At 48.2% G+C, this 21,175-nt stretch overlaps 1 protein-coding gene across 3 annotated transcripts in view; it reads left to right on the forward strand.

Moving 5' to 3' along the window:
- Nucleotides 1-21,175, forward strand: part of MYO1D (myosin ID) — a 300,747-nt gene that overhangs the window by 242,687 nt on the left and 36,885 nt on the right. Inside the window, exon 22 of one of the 3 annotated variants that reach the window (XM_075911436.2) lies at nt 2,926-3,162. The exons of the other annotated variants lie outside the window; for them this stretch is intronic. Coding sequence (XP_075767551.2) covers nt 2,926-3,001 — 76 coding nt within the window. The 3' untranslated portion in view covers nt 3,002-3,162. Of the gene's footprint in view, nt 1-2,925; nt 3,163-21,175 lie in introns of those variants that run through there. 3 annotated transcript variants of the gene reach the window in all.

Genomic DNA, 21,175 nt, shown 5'->3' on the forward strand with positions numbered 1-21,175 from the left:
CAGATGGTGCTTCAAGAACGAGTATTGTCAAAGGTAACAAATGATTTTGGGACTCCAAATTGAGACTCCTTAGTGGGGCCTAATTTTTCAGGGAGCAGATGCTCAGAACTTTCTAAAACTCTCCCTGTAAAGTCTCAAATGGGCCCCCCAAAATCACTTGAGAAAATGTAGGCCTGCATATCAATACTTAGCTTTCAGCAGCCCAAGTGGAAATCCCTCAGAAATGGGCTCTCTCCTAAATGCCATTCCAGCTCTTCACCAGATGCTCCTAATACTTCCAGGGGAAGTTTTCTTTTGCTGGCCTACCAGAAAGGGAACTATCTGGGCTGAATGGGACCAGTTCTCTCCCTGTGTGCAGCTGGCGAATGCTTTCATCCCAAGACATTGGAGCATTCCATTCATATGCAGCAGTTACAGATGCGTGGCATTATTTTGCTATGGCATGGGGAGAGATGCAGCATGTGTGACGGCGTGTTGGGGTCCCCCATCTCCTGCAGCCCGAAATGGCGCAAACAGACTCCACCAGCCAGTAGAATTGAGGGTGGTTTATTGCTCCTCCAGGATACAGCACAGCACAGATGTAATCTGGTTACAGGAACTGGGGCTAAGAGGCCTCAGTGGCCCCTTTGAGATGGGAGGATCCCAGCCCCCTCCCCAGTTCCTTCTTCCCTGCTTTCCAGCCAGGAACTAACTCACTCTCCTCCAGCCCTGCCCCCCAGCCAGGGCAGCATCCACCTTCCTTTGTTCCTCTCCATGGGGGTCAGCTGGCCAAACCAGTTGGGATACCCTCTTTGCATAGTGACTCATCGCTTGTCTGCTCGGTGGTGCTACAGACAGCAGCCAGAGAGTTAGCAGGTTACCCCCCACTACGTCACACATGTGACTATCAGGGCTGTGTTACTAAAGGTTATTTCTGTCACTTGGCTTTTCCTGTCATGTTTCTACCTGCTTTGTCCGCCATTTCATTCCCTGTTATCCCAATTTGCCCTGGGATCCAAGCGACTGCTACACGTGTCCCCATCTGCACTAACTCTGGTGTTAGAAATACAGTTTAATTGATTAAATCACTGCTGCATCCGAGAGATCCTTTGTATTGCCATAAGGGCTGAGACTGAATCTAAAAAAACCTGCTAATTGGCATGCATCCCAGAGCCAATTTATGCAAACGTTATTGCTACTAGCTTGTCTGTCTTGACAGCTAGTAATCAGATATTCTTTCAGATGTACGAATTCCCAGTGTTGGTGTTCAGTATGCCCTCCCCAGACTTCCCATTTTGTCTGGTTTGGACCCATCTGCAGATATATTTGATAAAACCGACTCCACTTTTCATCTGTCTCTTGGTTAGAATGCTTCTGTCTCTTTTCTACCTTTATATTTTTATAAAATCGAAATCCATGTTTGACTTTGACGGCAACTTTCTGGCCGTAGCTAATTTCCCCATGATTGTAAAAGATTTTTTATCATTCACCTTTTCCTTGTCTTTCAACTCCTGCGTCCACACACTAGCTCAGATGGCACATTGAGTTCTGACATTGTGTGCTGTAGTTTGCCTATCCAATTCCCAACAGTTCTCAGGTACTTTTATCACCACAGTTCCCATTAACAGTGGCCTAGAAAGTTAAGTTGTTTAGTGCCACTGGCATTTTGCTAGTAGCTGTCTGTAGCATGCGTGAAGGTATTGTAACAAGTGCACAGTGTGAAATTCATAGTGCCTGGCTTGTATTAAATCTAATTTTTTTAAGTCTTGATTTTGATGCTGACCCAAAAGTTTGGGAGCCATAGACGGTAACTGGGCTCTTTATATGAAATGCAGTGTTTTCTTATTTACCCCTGAACCAGTCCCAGCAAGATTTTTAAGCAAGTTAATCCTTCCTGTATGTTTATATTTAACATAGTTTATATGATTTTTCCAAGCAGATACTTTAGTATCAGATATTGCCCCTAAGAATTTAAACCTTTCAACTAGATCTCTTTGTTCTCCATACAGGTACCAGTCCCCTTCTGTTCTCCCCTTCATCCCTTTATACAGACCCAACCTGCTATGCCCAATTGAACTTCAACTTCCATTAGACTTTATTGATCCCTGACCCTCCTCCAGGTGCAACAGTAAGATTAATTGGCCTAATGTAACATACCCTGCCTCATGTGTGATGGACAACCCATCACACGCCATTCCAGGGACTCAGATACTCACTGTCCCTGAAGAATTTACATTTCAAAAGCATCCATAAAAATCCCAGCCAGCTTGAGTAGTTAATGCAGTTAACACAATGACATGGAGTTATTTATTTCCACAATTCGCACAGCCAGCTTCCTGCTCAGGGTGCCTTTCTGTGCCACAGAATGGCACGTACTGCATGGAGAGCTCCCTCCGGGGGTGGTGTTCATAGATTGGAAACAGTCTATACCACAGCTGTACAAATCCCAAATCCCATTGGAAATAAAATGCAAACCTGTTGTATGTTTTGCCAACTGTATTCACTAGCTCTCAAGCAAAGGTTAGAAATACTGCTGCTCTTGCTGTTGGTTTATTTCTCAGTCAGAGCAGTGGCTACCTGCTGCTGCAGGAACCTTTCCTCTCCAGCAAACAGATGGTCCTACATTGGCTGTCCTAGATTTACCAGCAAGTCAGCATTATCAGGCTGTCAAAGAACCCATCTGCCCTGCGCAGCTGTCCTGGCATTTGCCTGTCTGTATGCTGGGAACCTCAGCATTTCACCAACCTCCGACATAGAAAACACCCTTTTCTGTGTTGTTTGTGGGTTACAATTGACACCATCTGGCTCTTGACTTTGATCAAATGCACATTAAAGATTTGCGGTGGAAGTTATTGGACAGAAGAACTGACTTTTTAGATCCTGACCTAGTTTGTAGATCTTACCTCAGGCTTTCAAAACATTGTTTGATTTTTTTTTTTGTTGCAGCATTTTAAAAAAAAGATGTAAGCAGCATCTGAGAGGAGGGGGAGCACACAGGGTATGGAATGAGCACAGAACCTGAGAGCAAGGAGCTTGGCTTTTTGTAATTACTGTTCTTCCACCTTCTGTTGTAAGTCTCTGGGCCATCTCTGTGCTACAACTTACCTGCCTTTAAAATGGAAATGATACTAACTGGTGTAAAGTTTGCAAGACTTTTGAAGATTAAAAGTACTTTATAGCTGATGTTAAGTATTAATATAACATGGAGACACCTTCTCCTTTTTGTTTATAGTGAGAGACATTATATAGGGTTCCTTCCCTGTCATCTTACAATTACCAACCAAAAAAACCTTAATTGGACCCTGTTCCTGAAGTGTATGGACCAGCAATCCCATTTGCAAACTCAAGTTTCAACACTTCAGGTCTCTCGATGATAAATTTCCTCAGTTAAGAGGAATTTGTTAAATATGAAACGAGAGGCACCTTTTCAAAAGGCTACAAAAAAATTCTCAAGATTTTTACTTGAAAATGGTGAAGGATTTACCATAAAATCATAGGGGCACCGAGCCTATGATGCCTGAATACTTTTCCACTGGTTCAAGCTTCCTGTTGAAATGTTATGGTATTGGATAAACTCTGGGAGATACTTCTATTACTTCTTACATAGTATGCATGGGAAAACAGCGAGTGTAATGAAAAAGTGGAAATACTATAAACATAATGCATCTTGGACATTTGTTTTCCTGTAGTTCATACCTGTGCAGCTTTTGCTGCCAGCTCCTTTCACTTTTTCAAAAATAGTTACCAAAAGTTATAATTCCAATGCTTCTGTTTTCAATGCTGCTGAGTGATTTTGGGTGCCTCGCTTTGAGAAGGTCCAATTGAACCCTTGAAAGCTTTGCAGATGGGGTACTGAGAATCGCTAGTCACCCTCTGGCAGATGAAGGCCACAAATGCTTTATTAGGTGTCATTGTTCAAGCCCGCTTCACCCATTCCAGGCCCCGAGCCCCTCAGTTGTCCCTCGGAGCGAAAGTAACTTCGATTTCATACAAGTACGGCCAATCGCAGCCCCACTGAGGAGGGTTCTCCTCGGGGCAGAGTCAGGGAAGGTACGATATGACAGTACCTGTAAAAAATTGTGGGTGGGGGAGGGGACTCAGGGCTGCAATTTGGGTGGGGGGAGTGTAAAGGAGACAGAGCTGGGCATGGGGATGTCAGGGGGTGCAAAAGTCAGGGCAGGAGGTTGGGGGCAGGGTGCTCTGGGCTGGGAGTGCAGCCACTGTGTTGCCTGAGCACTAGAGCTAAACTCAGGCACCTTATTCCAAAGTTCTTTCTTTGATGGTTGGTCTGTGAAGAATCCGGTACATGTGAGTCTCTCTCCAGGTGGCAGCACCTCTCTCTAAAGGCCTCCCAACCTAATTACCCGCACTGGCCATAATTCCTGGAAGCCTGCAGTGTCCCTTCCCTATGGAATTTTGTACAGTCTCTGCCCCGTAATGATACAGAAACTTAATGCAGTAAGACCTCCCAGATATCACTAGTCATGTCGGAAAGCATAAGGCCACAAGATCTTTGGTGGGCACTAAAATACATGCACACAACAGTTCTCACTGAAGACAGGGTCCTATCACTCATTTAGGTGCCTGAATACAGATTTAGCAGCCTGGTTTTAGAGAGGCTTTTTATAATATTGACACTAGTAGTTTTTCTTTCTTAAGCAAGATTAATTTAAAATTCTATGTAAAAGTCTGTACCGAAATTTTCAACCTTTTGTTTAAAAAATGTTGGCTAGAAAAAAGCTTGTTTCTATTTATATCTGAGTGAACCTAATATATTGGCTTCCTTCAACATGCTCCTCTTCAGGTAATTGCTTGTAAAGTAGAAGCGAGGGAGTTTTCAGAGGTGATGGCACAAGCTAAATCACAAGTAGTTTATTTCCTGGCTCGGGCCCACCTGAGCCTGAGAACTAAGCAGTGGGAGCTTGGTGATAGAATTCTGAAAGCCCCCTTAAGAAAGACACATGGTGGTGGCCCACCCAAACAGAGGCATTTGTTTCTCCTCCGTTCCAGTTGACCCATCAGCTGTTTCCTCCTTTATAGTTCTGCTGATCTGTGCAGCGTGTTAAGTTCTTTTGAAAGTGACCAATGATTTTGGCTGTTAGTTGGGGGGAGGGAGCACAATTTGAGATGCTCTGAAGATTCCTGACTTTTCAGCAGCTGGGTTCTCAGCTTTTGATGTGCAGAGCTCTTTAAAATCTCAAGTTGGGCAAACAAAATAACGAGGCATTTGAGAAAATTTAGGGCAAACGTATTGTTATAATGTTCACAGGGCATGCAGCAGAGCGTGTCTTTAGACCACGTACTGCAGTGGAGGAGCTACTGGGATGCGTTGCCTGGAGCAGGGTTTGGAGAGATTGGGGAGAGCTTGCCAACAGCATGTTGCAGACAAGTGCATTTTGTTCTATTCCTTTACATTTTTCCACAAGCATGAATTATACCAGAGCAGGGGGCTGGACTTGACCTTCTGAGGTCTCTTCCAGCCCTATAGTTCTATGATAACCATAATCACAAATGTGAAGCTGTTTCACGTACGCTGGTGGGATTTGCACTGCCATGTCCTTTGTGAAATCCTTCCTGTGAGTGCTTGCAGACTGATGAACCCCTGTGCTCCTCAGCGGTTTGTGCTGGGGATGATGTGGTATCCTCTGCTCTCGTGTCTCTTGGCTGGCCCTACCGTAACTTTTTACAACAGTGTAGTAACATTTTTAAGTAAGTGTTTTGGGTATAACACAAAAGCGTCATCCCAGTGCCCACTCACAGTTTGGGTCAGTGTGTGTTGGCTTCATTGTAGTCCCTCAGCTCTCCCTGTGAGTCATTAATCCCAGGAAAATTGACGCTAGGCCTTGATCATTACTACCTGGTGCTGAATAGATGGATGGGCGCACTCATTTCTCCCCTGTTGGTGCGCTCCTCCATGCAGGTCTTCTCAAAACTAGTTTCACTAGCTAATATGCCTCTTTCGTTTGCAAACCCCCTTCATTTTAAACAACGAGGAGTCCAACGGCAGATTTTTCAGGTCATGAGCTTTTGTGGGGAAAACCCGGGAATGAAACCGTTCCTTTGAGGAAGTGGGGTTTTCCGACGGAAACTGATGCCCTAATAAATCTGCTTAGTCTCTACTATGCTGCTGGACTCCTCGTTGTTTTTGGAGATCCAGACTCTCTGAGAACCTTCATTTTACATGGGGGGGCGTCAGATTTGGGATTTGTGTCTCAAGCACAGCGACTGCCGATGGGTGATGAGCTACTGTCTGGGACACTTACTGCTGTATCACTGAAGGTTAAAGCCAACAGAGAAGGGAAGCAACTCTGTGTTACCCTGGAAATCCCCATTTGACAATTCACAGCCAGAAATCTGACTCAGACTGTCTCCAGCATATGAGCTGGTGGTGGAGGCTTGCCCCTCAGTCCCCTATTTAGCTGGCATGTGTTCGGGAATCTCTCACGGCTTATGTAGCAGAGCTCAGGACAAGCTCTTGTTTGGACAGGCCTCTCCTTCCTCTCTCCAATTAAGAACTGGAAATTCTTGCTGTAGTAAATCCCCACCGATTGGCAAGGATGCGACTGCTTCTGGACAAGCCAGTGCCAGAGGAGAGGGCCAGGGCGCGCGTTGGATTGTGAGAGGGAGTTTGTTCTGCGCGCTGTCCAGTGTTTAACACACTCGTCCAGCCCCCATTCAACATGCTGAGCAACTCTCTTTCTGGCCCGTCTGCCGACAGCTTAGGAGTTATTGCAGCCTGGTCCTTAGCACATATACAGCCTCTCAGCCATTAGTCCCTGTGAGGCAGGCAAGTGTTATCCCTGTTTTTCAAGTGGGAGTGCTGGGGTATTAAGCGATTGGTCCGTGTTGAAATCACCGCTAAAACTCCGATTGATTCATTGGAGTCAAGATTCCCACAGGCACCTTTCAGAGTCAAGGTTAGCCCAGGAATTCCTGGCGCTCAGTTCAGAGTTCTGATTGCTAGACGATGCCTCTCTATAAAACGTGCATTGGAGATCAGCTTACAGGGTAGGTGCTGTTTCCAGTTTCTTTTCCAGCCATGCCATGATGCAACACAAACTGCACTATCGTTTCAAGAGGGCTTTGTCCAGTGTCACCACACCTCTTTGTAAATCGAGTCTTCACTAAACACTGCTCACTGCTGAAATCAAGCTAATGAAGCAGCTCGTGTTTTAAGCTTCAGTAGCTTAGAAACTTTAATAAGATAACCTACTATTTGGCCTTCCAAACCCAGCTCGGGAAGGGTAGCCCCTCAGAAATCAAGGCACATGTGGCGGCCTCTTCCCTTTGGAGGAACTAAATGATTGCGCCCCAAAGTGCACAGTGGGGAATTCTTTTCCAAGAGGTGTCTAGCGTAACCGCTCCAGTCAGTGGCTAGACACTTAGCTTGCCAGCTAGCCAAAGCTGCGTCTCATTGCAGCTTATTTTTTCAGCTGCTCTCACCTGGCCTATCACTACTCTTCAGGCAGCTGTGCCAACCTACCCTTTTATGGCAGCTTGGGCTGGGTGTCTGTACGTTCTCATGTAGCTGGTGTTCGCACACCACTTGGGAACCAGTCTCCACAGCAAGGCAGTGTCTCAACATGGCCTCCTTTTCCTTTGATAAGTAGTTTGCATGGCGCACCGTGCACTTGGGGGTCGTTGCACCCATCTGACTTACAGCCAGTGTGATGCGCTTCTCCTCCCTCGCTTTTCAACCTTTGCGGCAGTCTGCAACTTGAAGCAACGTGCTGGGTGGAGGGCGCTGCCCTTTCCTTCTCTGGCTGATAGGAACTGAGCCCCGTGATTCAGAAGTTCACGGCGTGACTCCAGCATTGGCAGAAGAGCCTGACCTATGGGACATGAAACCGAATGCAGAAAAATATGTTGCTCAGACCACGCTTTCCCTTTTATTAGTACCTTACTGTGCTGCAATGGGGGAGCCTGTTCTCTCTGATGAGAAAATTGCAAGCTAGGGCCCAGTCAGTGCTCAGCAGCCAGAGTGGGAATTGGATTTTCGAAACAGCCCAGTGAATGGGAGCTACAGGGACCTGGGCCCTCTTGGAAATCTGGCCTTTTATTCAAGTCCTGAAATGAGTGCAGCGTGCACTCGAAAATCTGACCCAGGTGCCTTGCCCAAAAGAGCATGGGGAAGCTGGAGCTAGTACACTGAGGTTCCTGCCTCACACCACTCGCCCTGGCCTCCTTTGCTTCCCAGAAAGGAGGACGCGAATAATTCAAACCTTGGGTCATATCCTAGACAGCGTGTTGGAAGGTACCAGGGAACACTCTCGAATTCAGAGCAATGTGTGTGACCACCCCACCCCCAACATGTGAACAGCTCCATGTGGAATTGTCTTAGGCTAATGTGAAGTGCTGCTTGTACTTCCCCCGCCCTTGCTTTCTGACCGGTCTTCCTTTCAAGAGACGAGCACAGTGAGAGACTTCCCTCGACACACGTGGGTGCCCCTCCAGATACTAACCCTGAGGTTAAGCACCACGAGTGCTGGGCACATTTCTGTACAAGGGGTAGCACCAGGCAGAAGAACAACAGCCGGTGACCCACCGCTAATGCGCACTCCCTGCTTTCCAGCCTTGCAATCTGCCTGTGGCCGGACGTACAGGGTCAGTGTAACAACCTGGAAAACGCAAGGCCCGGGTGCCGTTTTGGGGGAGGAGGGGCCTGATCAGGAATGCCTGTTCTGAGAGCTGGTGAGCCCTCCCCCAGACCGGGGGGCAAGAGCAAGGCTCCACACAAGGAGCTCCATACTGCGTGGCTTCTGTAGGGACAAGTGGGGAGAACCTCGGTAGCTGACTTCAGTGTCCAGCTGTGTGTACAGCCATGCTTTGTAGAGCTTGGGAACGGCGATCGCGTCCAGAAATGGGACGTCCCTTCCTTGCTCTTGTCCCCCTTCTGCAGCCGGGGGAAGCCATTCTTCCTGCCTTGCCTCTGCCATTACCTGCCCTCCTGCTGCTCACGGGTCTCCCTGTTGCTGGCTGTGATTCAGCTTCTGGACAGAGAGCAGCTGGGAGACGATGACAACGAGGAGGAGGTAACCAGTGGCACCCTCACCTCCCTCTGGTGCTCCCCAGCCATCCCACTCTCTCCGGGATCCAGCCTCTGCTCTCACGGCTGTGGACTGAGGGGAGCTGGTCTTTCAGGAATGGGAGGGGAGAGGCGAGACCGCGAGCGAGGGCCCCACCGGGCAGGAGGCGTATGGGTGCATGAGGAAATGTCCTTGTGACTGTTGATTTCCCCTGAATCGAAGGGGGCCCTGAGGCAAACACGTGGAGGGGAGGACTGCAAATGGGAGAGGCCTTTGCTCCAGACTTGTTACTTCAAATCCGCTAGCTGCTCTTCAGGGGCTGGGTGTCTCTCACTAGCCTGCTCTGGGGCGAGCTGACTCTCCCTCTTTCCCCCACATCAGCTCTCCGTGCACTTGCTCTATGTCTGCATTAGCCATATGAAGAAGTTGACAATCCCAGAGTTGCTGGTCTGGCAGGTGTTTCAGTCGGCTGTTGTGTGGGTTTCTGAGTCCTACTGCCACTGCTGGGCTAATGCTGATGCTGGCTGAGAGAACTAAAATGTCTGGCTGGATAAGGTCGTGGGGACAGGGGCTGTCACTTTGCTGCCTATCTTACTTTGTATGCCCCGTGGTGTTTTCCAGCCAGACCGTTCCTTTCCGATACAAGCTCCAGTGGCTGCCAACAAACAAAAACAGCCCAGAAGAGCTGCTGTGATCATATGTACTGGTGACCTACGTAAACCCCTCTTTCCTCGGTCTCTTTTATCGTGAGCTCCGGTACTGGCCGGCGGCCTGTGGGATTGTTAGCAGAGTAATAAACCTTCAGCCTGGCCCTCGTTTAACGGCCCTTGATGAACGTCGGGCCTGTTTTCTTTTTTATTACAGCGCTGAGACTTTGTGGCCATGGTACCTTGTTCTGTTCCCTTTGTCTCACTGCTCAGATGCCCGTGTGTTCTCACTGCAGACGGGGCTGATGCTTCAGGAGAAACAGTTCATCTCAGAGCTGACAGATACAAGGGGCTCCAACGTGTTCCCAGTTAGCAGAGAATGTCTCTACCCCAGTGGCTGAGAGCCAGGCTGTGGAATTTTACGGAGCATGCTACAGGGGAACTGGTTGTGCTGTGGGGGCTTCTGTTTGTAAGAAAACAGGACTGTATAAAAGGTGCCAGTTGGGGGGAGGGTTGTCAAAAATCTAGCTGCCCACCCCCCGGCAGTCAATGCCTGTGAAATGCAGATTGCATGTATGTTTCTTCTCTCTATCTCCACCCCCCTGAAAAACACCGATTTCTCACTGGGCAAATCCACTCAGAAGAGAGGAGAATTCTCCCATCTTTTGATGGCCCACATTCATGAGCAAAGGGGACAGGCGCAGCGAAGGAGCTAATTCTGTACATGCTTCCACGGCCTGGGCCTGCGAGCGCTGATCAGAGTGGATACACAGTCATCAACAATACTGGAATGTTGCCTTTTTGCATAAATTGGTGTTGCCTTTAAAATAAATAAGTAAAAGATCTCAGCAGACGACTATAAACATCTACACACCAATCCTCAAGGTAGTTCAGTTACAAAAATGGCAATTTCTCATCAAGTATACATAAAATATTCCTGTTTCTTCAATGACTGTAGAATTGTACTTTCCATGAGCTGAGTTCAATAAAGAATAAATTGCATTTGACTAGGCCAGTCACAATTCCCAAAACAGTGATCAAAACACAGAGTCGAAGCAGGTGTTTTAAAAATGCAATGTCAAAAAATTGCCGCTGTTTGGCTTCCCATCTCTTGGCAACCAACAGTGACTAAGGCCTGGACGTGCATGTAATAAAAATAACACCAATGTGACCCCGATACTTTTGGGTTTCTTACCAAGCCAGAGTTTTCGTTTCTTCACCACCTCCTCAGACATCTTTGAGAAGAGGGCAACTCTTCCTCTCCCTCCCGCACGTAGCCCTGCATTACTGCACCCTAGATGACAAGTTGTTTCTTTCATTGACCAGCTGTAGGCTTCTGTAACCATAGAGAAAAATGGGTAAATTGTATATCCATAACTCAACTGAGTAGCTTTAATATACCGGTAAAAGAACAGTGGGTCACATCTAGGGAAGCCTATTCACTTTCTGACTCGGGTGCAGGCTTAAAATGGAACCTGCTGTAGGTAATTTTCTGTTTCCCAACCATGAAGCCCTGAGGAAAAGTTGGCAGGGAAAGCACAAATGCAAAATCAATGAAATGCCGTTGTTGCATGCTACTGATTCAGTGGGGAGACGAAAAGCTGCCCATTCTGCCGCTGCCTGTAGCTGTTGCATGCTGTAGGAAACCAGTGGGGTGGGATGGAGATTGCATGTGATTGGTTGTGCCTTTAATGCAGATGAGTAGTGTCAAGAGTGCCATTGCCAGGGTAGTAGAGGCAGGTGCATACGCGAGTTCCCATGGCCAGTGGTACATACTGTTCCGTATTTCCCTGGAGTGCTATTGATGTGGCTTCTGCGCAGCGGGACAGGATGTGAAATGGAGGTTTTATCCCACCACAGTGTTTCAAAGCAACAAATTATCCTTCCTTCCAAGAGAAGGGAAGCTTCTAAGAACTGTGTGTGCTGCACGTCTTGTTAGATTGGTGCAGGGTATTGGCATTTGGACTGCGTAGAGCTATGTCCTTGGGAGGGAATTTGCACAGGACTAGATTAAGCATTATCCTTTACAAATCTACAGCACAGACTGGAATCGATACTGTGGAAAAGGAGCCACTTCAGGTTTATTTACCACATAAATCTCTCCCTCGTGCTGACGGGCACTCCTGGTGCTGGTACCCATTAGCATGAGCGATCTTGGCTATAACACATGACCTCACAGCTGTGCATTTTCTGGTGACTGTGTGTGGCTTATTTGGCACCGATCAGCAGAAATGTCTCTTGTCCCCATTGTCTTCAGTATCATCAGTCTTCTAAAGCACCCGGTGTAAATTAACATTTTCCAGTCCACAGGTGCCTTGCATAAAGTGTTTTTACATGTCAGTGGCAAAAATGCATAGTTTAGCACAGGTATGAGCCAGAGGCCAGTAGATGTTTGATTTCTTAGGTGGAAAGTCCAGTTAACAGATTAGTTAATACAAAATAATTAACTTCCCAATTAAGTGCACAAAAGATTTTTCCCGTTTGCTCTCCTCTATGTCTGTGCACCGAAGACAAGCTTGTGTTGGGGGAGGGGAAGTGTTCCTAATTTCCAGTCGATTGCACATGTGCGATGGATCTCTCTCAAAGCAAGTCAGGGAAGTTTTGAAATGGTTCTGATTCCTCACTCGGGATCTTGGGCCATCAAGATAAACTTGCTCAGAAATGAAATCATTAGCAGTGTGTGTACCATGTAGATCATTTTCAGTGATGTAGTGTTCAGAGGAGGTGTTAGATTGACAGCCCTCGTGAGTAAAATAATATGGCTGGTACCGAATAGCCAAAGACAGTGAAAGTCTCTCTCTCTCTCTCTCTCTCTCACACGCACACACACAAAAATATTCCTCGTCAGCGTGCTCAGTCCTGACCTAAAGGGACTTCTCCCTGCAAGAGGAGTTGAGTTCGGTCCCTACGATAATCTCAGGGTACGTCTAGATTACATGCCTCTTTCGACAGAGGGATGTAAATTAGGCACTTCGAAATTGCAAATGAAGCCATCTTCAAGTTGGACCAGGTTTGAACCCTCTAGCTGCAGGCAATTAGCTTAGATCAGTCCCCTGAACCATTTTGTTTTTTGGGTAGAAAGTTCAGCTGTGGGATATGCTTTTTCAAGTGTTTTTCCAGAATTTCTTTGCATAGGCCAGTTAGGAAGAGCTGACAACTCTTCGCACACACAGGGAGAGGTGAGGAAAAGACTAATGTCAGTTAGGAGCAATAGACAAACTCAGCCACCCTGGATTGCTGCAGACTTTCCAGTTACATGGGAATTTTCAGCTCTGGCCATAGGAACCAAGTCTCACTGACACTGAGCCTCAGCAATGTCACTTCCTCTCGCTAGCAAGTGGAAAAGGAATAAGTCACCGTCTGCGCAAGATTTAGTCACTGAGCTACTGCACTGAGAGCTGCAGAATGTTCGATTGGGCCTTGCTGGGCCTGTGGCGATTTCAGGGTGCGAGTGTGCATGATAGTCACCAGGTCGTTGTGAAACACCAACCCTGCCTGGAACCTGGGCTCACGTCCCAGTAACGTTCATTCAGACCTACATCCTTTGGTGCACCGTGCTACTTGCTGCATGTGCAGGCATCCAAAGGAGAGTGGGAATCTGGGCTCACAGGCTCTGGCACAAAGAGGACAATTGCACAGGCGTTCCCAGCCACCACCTGGGCAGTGGGGGCCCTGCAGCCCTGGGTCCCTTTAAACTGCCTGGTGATGTTAGATCACGTTAGCTGACTTGAGAGAACACCCTGGAACAGTCAAGGCCAGGCTCCCCCTTCAGCATTAACTCTGCCCACTCAGCAGGTGCTGAAGTGCAGCTTGTCTAGACGAGACGAGAGCTTTTGAAGGTGCTGGCTTGTGCGAGTGAGGAAATCTCCTTTATTGGACTCACTTGTCCCCAGTCTGCGAAGGCATGGGCTGCTTGGTGGGGACCCCTGGCCACCACCTAGCCAAGGACTTGTGAGAGGACACGAAATGTACAGCAATTCGGAGCACAACTCAGCCACGTAGCAGCCCGGCAGCGTGTGCAGAGCTACAGGGTCGCAGCCACCAGTGCAACTGCTCATTGGCTGTGCCCTTCGCTGCCACCACTTCCCAGCCTGTGAAATGGGACTAATACTTGTCAGGATTCTCAGGTGACAGGTGCAGTAGGAACACCTACATACCCCTCCCGTTGGTGGAGGGAGGGAGTGTCTTCTACACTGAAGCGCTACACTGGGCAGTGGCAACAGCATGTCAAGTATTGACAAGCCACGAGCTTCCCTGCACGGTGGCTGAACCAGGAATTGAACCCACATCTTTCGAGACCCAAGTTAGGGTGCTAGCCACTAGTCAGCTGTTGCAAGCCAGAGTGGACATTTGATTCATAGCTATAGTCCAGAAGCAAGTAGCAAGACTGCCTTTAGTATTAGGGGTGTTAATTAGGCCCACAAGAGCCAGGAAATTTATATTCTAATGCACACACCTAAGTCCCTCAAAGTGCAGCTGATGCAGCATATGGGACGGTTTCAGCTCACTGACCATAACATCTAATTCCCTGGGACACTGCAGACTTAAATACACCTCTGCAGCAAACAGCACTGTTTGAGTTTGTGCTAATGGAGCTCCACGTGTCAATTTAGACTCTCATGCATGGCGTAGCTAATAGCTACACATTCACTTTGTAGCGTGTTAGTAATCAGAGCTAAGTGCAGGGCGTGAAACTAGGGCAGGAGAGTGGCCAAACGCTGGCCTAGATTTTTTTGGATGGCTTCCTAATGGGAGATCTATATAAAAACTACCTCTGAACCAGGTTTCTAATTGCTGTTTCTGTTCAGGGGAGGTCTTCCCCTGACATATTGGCTCCTTCTTGGATCCCCCATCCTGACCATGTAATTAAAACAATAGCAGTAAATTAAGAGGTCTAGTCTCGTTTAGGAAAGTAACCAAATTTTAGCTTGAAGAGAATGTTTACTGCGAAGTTCAAATAAATTCTTGAGAACAAATGTCTATTAGGAAATCTGTCTAAACTGTAATGTTCAGAGCTGAAGGTGGTTTGTTTCCTTGCGTCTCAGAGAGGGAGCCGTGTCAGTCTGTAACTTTCAAAACAGTAAGCAGTCCTGGCACCTCAGAGACAAACAGATATTAATCATTCGTGTCTGTGGGTAAAACCCACTTCATCAGATGAAAGCTCTTGGTATCTAGTCTCGAAGGGCGCATCTACACTAGGAAATTATTCTGAAATAACTTATTTTGTAAGAACATAAGAAGGACCAGACTGGGTCAGACCAAATCTCCATCTAGCCCAGGATCCTGGCTGCCAGCAGTGCCACGTGCCCCAGAGGGAGGGAACAGAACAGGAAATCAAGTGATCCCTCCCTTGTCGCCCATTTCCAACCTCTGACAAACAGAGGCTAGGGACACCATCCCTGTCCAGCCTGGCTAATAGCCACTGATGGACCTAACCTCCGTGAATCTAGCTCGTTCTTTTTTGAGCCCTGTTAAAGTCCTGGTCTTCACAACACCATTCAAAATACTATTTGCAACATCACAACATTTCGGAATAGTAACTCCCAAAATAACTGTTTTGAAATACTTTGTCCCCACTACAGGGAAGACTCAACGTTAGTCTTGACCTAGAGCCCCAGGAAGCACTGGGGAGTAATTACTTTGAATGACTCTGGGAGAAGTTATTTGGAAATAGCAGCAGTGGAGCATCCACACTCCCGCTATTTCAAAATAACTGTTTTGAAAGAAGCGCTGTTCCCCATGGAAAGCAGGAGCTGTTATTGCAAAATAACCGACCCCTTATTGCAAAATAACAGGCGTGGTAGTGTGGATGCTCCACGTGTTAGTTCAAAATAACTCCCTAATGTCGTCCAGGGCTAAGGTGCCCCCGGACTGCTCTTTGCTTCCTTTAGGCCACGTCTACGCTACAGAGAAGATGGAAGCTGCTGCAGTCAATCTTCCATAGTTCAAATTAGCGGTGAAGACACGCAGACAAACTGAGAGGCTGCTCCCCAGCACTATTGCAACACCGATAGTCCTGCTGCTACGAAGAGTAAGGGACGTGGAAGGGAGAGTGTGCTCCCTTAGACTTCCCCCAGTGTGCACGGTGCCAAAATTCAATGGAGGGTACTTCGACCCACGTTATGCAATTAACCCAGCTGGACTCAATTTGAACTTATCCCCTAGCGGATACCCAGCCTTCGGTTTCTCAATATGTAAGTCAGTAAGCTTAACATATCTGTGGGTGCTGTAGCAGCTCCTGTGTTAAGGTTGTATTAAGATTTCCATTTGAAGCAGGGTTTCATACTTGAAATGTGAAAATCTACATGCCCATCTCAAAGACGAGCTATGTCAGAGGACACACTAATTTTCTAGGTAATTTTAAATTTTCTCCAAGAGTCTGGTATTTGCAGGTCCCTATGATATCTCAGTATCAACAGTGACAAACTCCAGATTTCTCCCTGTGGTTCAGCCTTTTTCAACTGTCAGCACAGTGTAATTGAGCAGGTTAAAACATCACACATATATAAGTCATTGGGCTTCTTAACCAATACTTTTAGCCGCAGAGGCTGACAGAGCACAGATTCTATGTTGTCCGTTTCATTTACATGGGAGGGGGGAATATCGGCCCACAGGCCGGATCCGTTCTTTCAGGGGTAGCCCCTAGCAGGCTCACACACCACCGTGTTTACCTGTTCCTCCGCAGGTACAGGCGATCACAGCTCCCGCTGGCTGTGGATCGCTATTCCTGGCCCATGGGAGCTGCGATCGCTTGTACCTGCAGTGTGCAGGAAATCTAGTGGCACCGGCCTACCAGAGGCTATCCCTGGTGAACTGCTGCCGTTTTATTACCCACGCCTGCTTCACACGATGCCTGCTCCTCCCCCAGACAGTCCCTGGTACAAACCTCAGCCACACTTGGGCCTTGCTTCCAGTCAGCAGCTTCTTGCCAATCTCACTGTAGCTCCCTGCCCATGTGCAACGCATTGTTTCTCCTCCCCCTTTCACCCAGCCTTCTGTTGACCACACACCCCGTTTATCAACGTCACACAATGCACAACTGCCTCTAGGACCTCAGACTGCTTTTGGTAGAAATACAGTTTAGAAGCAGGCTCTCTGCTGAGAAAGTATTTAAACCTTGCTGAGGGTTTTGCTTTTCACTGCTTTTGGGGAATTGGGTATATGCTTTGTAGATGATAGTGGGAATGAAGTTTGTGGAGCAGAGGGGTCACATATTGTGGTGATAACAGCCATGCCAAGTGTTTAGGTGTGTAAATGTGTACATGGAGCGTCACTGCTTCATTTTCCTATGTCTAGTAAACTCATCTACATGGCTCCGTCGACGGAGCCATGTGGTCTAGACACACCCTAACACTGTAGGTAGAATGGCCACAGGGGGCAGCAAACACAGGACAGTTATACCCCAGAGTGACTACAGGGTGGCAGCAAGTGCCCCAGCCACAGGGAGCTGCTGCCCCAACCACCCCAGGGGAACAGCCGCCGACTGGTCCATGCAGCCTCCACTGCCCTGGAGCAGGAGCCAGCGAGCAGGCCACACAGCCTCTGCAGGTCATGCGACCCCCACTGGGCCATGGGCTACTCAGCCCCTGCCGGCCTGTGGGCTGCATGGCCCCTGCTGCCCCAGGTTGGCCCAGGGAACAGCTGCTGGCCACCCCACTCCCTGACTACTGCATCCTCCACCCTGAGCCCCCCAGCCCCCTGTTGTGATTCCTGCACCTGGACTCCCTGCCCAGAGCCCCCCTCACATACACCTCTCACCCCCCTGCCCTGTGTAATGCTGGACAGAACTGAGGAGGAAGGGTGGAATTGCCTCCAATTCTAGCAGTGCAGAGTGAAAAAGCACCAATGAGAAACAAAAATGTCAACGCATTAGTATTAATGTATGAGCCAAATGCTATGTGAGCCCAGCAGTCTAGGGATTCTTTACCACCTCCACTAGAGGTGGTGAAATATGAAAGTTGGTGTAATGCCACTAGAAGACTTACCCAGCATTGCTTGGGTCCTTCTGGGCAGGAGGCTGGGACTGCGGGGGGTGCAGGAGTCAAGGTTGAGGGTAAGGAGGGGATCAGGGTAGCGGGGCTGGATGCAGGAGTCAGAGCAGCTCAGGGCAGGGAATGGGAGGGTGCAGGAGTCAGGGCAGTGGGGTGAGAGAATCCCTTGTCACTCACCTGCACCAGGGGTGTATCCCTTCGAGGCTAGGGTGCACACCTGAAAACAGACTCCACACAGGGCCGATGGAAACCCATCTTCGCATAAACAACAGACATGCAGAAGCAGGATCACACTGTCTCTGTGTGGAAGCCACGCACCTCCGGCAATGGTGAATCAACCACTATGTCCATATCACAGCATCACACCTCCCTGGTTGTCGGAATACCACAACGGGTACCCTGGGCAGGAATTTCCATTAGGGCCATGAGTGGGAGGTGAATCCATGTGTGCTGCACCAAAGAGCAAATGCCCCAATTTTGCTCTTGGGCAGGACCTGGTTCTCACTCTGAGCAGGGAATGCTTTCCTCCCCTCCTACCCCGCATGATCACGAGATCAGATACGATGGATCCAAAGTGATCGTAAAAGCCCCAATGGTCATGACAAACATGGTTTCCTTACTTGCTCCACATGGCGCTATGTCCATCACGCATGTTGCTGCTTCGGCCTCGGCTGCTATGACAGGACTCCGGAGGATTCACCCTTCTGGATCCCTAAAAATCCCCAAAGATCCATCTCAAAGCGTGGTTAATGCCTGGCTCTCGGGGTCGGAGGGGACCTGTTCCACAGACGTGCAGAGCATCTTGTTGAACAGTCTGAGGGCAACTACCCGGCTTGAGACCTGTCTGATCCACCTCACACAAGCCCTTACACCGCATCCCAAGCTTTTACCTAAACTTGCTTAGTCCTTTTACCTCAACCAACCAATCCACTTGCCAACGTTTTCCCAAACCACATGTGACTAGACAACAGTCCAGATTACACTCCGTGGGTGTCTGCAGGGCTGTCGCCTTCTCCACTGAGAGAGCAAAATCTTTTCACTAGTCTCCATGCTGTTTGCTTCAGTTGCCAAGCAATCAAAAGGCAACATCGTATCCGAACGCCTCCCCAAATGGATATTGGACTGCATAGAACTTGGTTATCTCCATCATGACCTGTTACCCCCAAGGGAATCCTCAAACATTCTACCAGAGCGCTGGCAGCCTCCCTGGCTTTTCTTAACAATGTTCCCATCATGGAAATCTGTAAGGCCACAGCGTGGGCCTCACCCCACACATTTACCCAGCATTGTGCTTTTCACCACCGTGCATCTTCCGGAATCCTGTTCGGTTCCACTGTACCCTCCCCCACTACGACTTCAGTTCTTCCACCGTAGGGCACTGCTCTGAAGTCACCCGCATGGAGCTCCGATAGGCATGCCGCTTGAAGAAGAAAAGAAAGTGGCTCACTTTGTAGCCTAAGAGAGGTTCTTCGAGATGCGTGTCCCCGTAGGGCTCCGCTGCTCTCCCTCCTCCCCTCTGGACTCCAGAGAGTGTAGAACTGGGCTCTGCAATGGAGGGGAACAGGAGGGATTGGTCACACAGCGCTAGTTAACCCTGGAAGCAGCGCAAGACAGGGCCCATGCATGTGCAGCCTCCCAGAAATCTGGTTTAGAGTAGCGGGGTGCACAGGCAGAGTGCCAACAGAGTCCAAATCTCAAAGAGCCTCCGTTACTACACAACATTCTCTTTTGGTGACCCCGGCATTACAACACCGTGTGGGAAACCAGTGGAAATTGGAGGAAAAGAATCTCTCCTTCCAAACGAGTGGAAAATCATTGTCTGAGGAAAACAGACTAATCGGTGGCTCCTAAGGGAAGCTTCGTGTGTAGATCCTGAGAGATTGTAACATCCTGAAACCTTTGGGTACCATCGGCAGAGCAGTGACGTGAAATCTGTCAAAGAGGAGCGGTGGCTTGGGAGAACTCCTGTGAAGGGCAGTTAAATCATAAGTAATTGTAATTGACAGCTGTAGGTTTCATGCCAGTGAGCAGAGTTCTGAATTGGAGCACCCAGGAGATGCCTTTTTCAACCTAGCTGGTTCAGTCAAGTGCGGGGAGTCTCTGAGGTATCCAATTTACGGCAACTGAGAAGAGAAGCGCTGACTTCTCTCAGTCCATGCCATTCAGCTGCTGTTGCTGGAAGTATGGAAGACATCCTAGGCATTTTGAATAGTAAACAGTGAGCTGCTGCTGGAATACCATCAGATACAGGATGCGGGGTTGAATTTAGAATGAACCTGCCCATTTGAACACCAGCTGAAACCTACATTTTCTTAAGAGTGTCTTCGTGTGAGAGGCAGGTGTATCGGGGCAGATCAGATGTGTCCCAGGAGAGCAGCCAGTGACAGCCAAAGAGGTTTGCCTGGGGCTTTACCATGGCTTTACTGTGAGCAGTGCCCTGTGTGTTCCTGGGAAGGAGTGCCATTCACAATGCCAGAAGACTGCGGATAAGGAAAGTAAGGGTGCTTCAACACAGCGCTGGTTCTGTGCAGTAGTGTCAGTCCATGTAAGGCATGGTGCCATGGTCCAGGCACTCGTACTGAGTTTTAAATGGTTACTATACACGAGTTTGCAAATGTATCTCTACCCAGAAATCTGTGACAAAATGCCTGTGTGTCTTTCAGGCTCTGGCCTGTTTCCACCACCCCAACCTTCCGCTTTGCTGCACACCTTGTCAACTGAATCTTGGCGGATTGGCAGGAACCATTGGCTGACAGTAGAGGGTTTCATTGGTAAAATGTTAGCTCATGCAAATGTCTCACTTCTCATGACAGTTTCAATTTACCTCCTGTGCCTGGGACTATTTTCTACTATCACTGTGTTATAACCATAACTCCATGATTGATCCAGACATATCTAAAAGTCTTAGTGGGGTAGCCATGTTAGTCTGTATGTATGTATGTAAACATGGCATCTTCTACCAGCAGCTGTATTGATACTGACAGATGTCCTGGATACATTCCACCTCATTAACAAGTATATTAAATGGACTCTATTTTAATTGCCACATACTAAGTGAAGCTTGAGCCTTCAGAGTGTGAACTCAAATTTCATTTTAAATAATTTTAACATGTCATTGTTTAAATCCTCAGTTTGTATCCCTTTTGGACTGGAGGTCTATAGCTACGGTATGAGTCAATTAGTGCTAGTGAAACCTCAGGAGAGGGACACGTCTTCAGGTGTTTCATTCAGCGCTCTGGTGGGTCAGAGTAGAGCTATTGCCTCAGACATTGCTTTACAAGCTTGGTGGCAGGACCAGAATTACGTTTGGGTCAAAGCCACTAGAAGCTGAGCATCCTTTGGGAGCACCTGAACACCGAGTGCAGACAGAATAGTGATCCAGAGAGAGCATCCTCGTTCCAGGTCCAAGGAGCATCTTTCTAGGAAACCTTCTGGAAACCAGCCAGTGTGGAAGGGTTAGCAGGCAATGGGTGGAATTGCAAGTATTAGCTAAAGACACTTTCACAACAAAGGCATGTCTGCTTGAAACAAA

Source organism: Pelodiscus sinensis, chromosome 29 (genome assembly GCF_052426305.1).
Source record: "Pelodiscus sinensis isolate ZL-2025 chromosome 29, ASM5242630v1, whole genome shotgun sequence".
NCBI classification, from domain to species: domain Eukaryota; kingdom Metazoa; phylum Chordata; order Testudines; family Trionychidae; genus Pelodiscus; species Pelodiscus sinensis.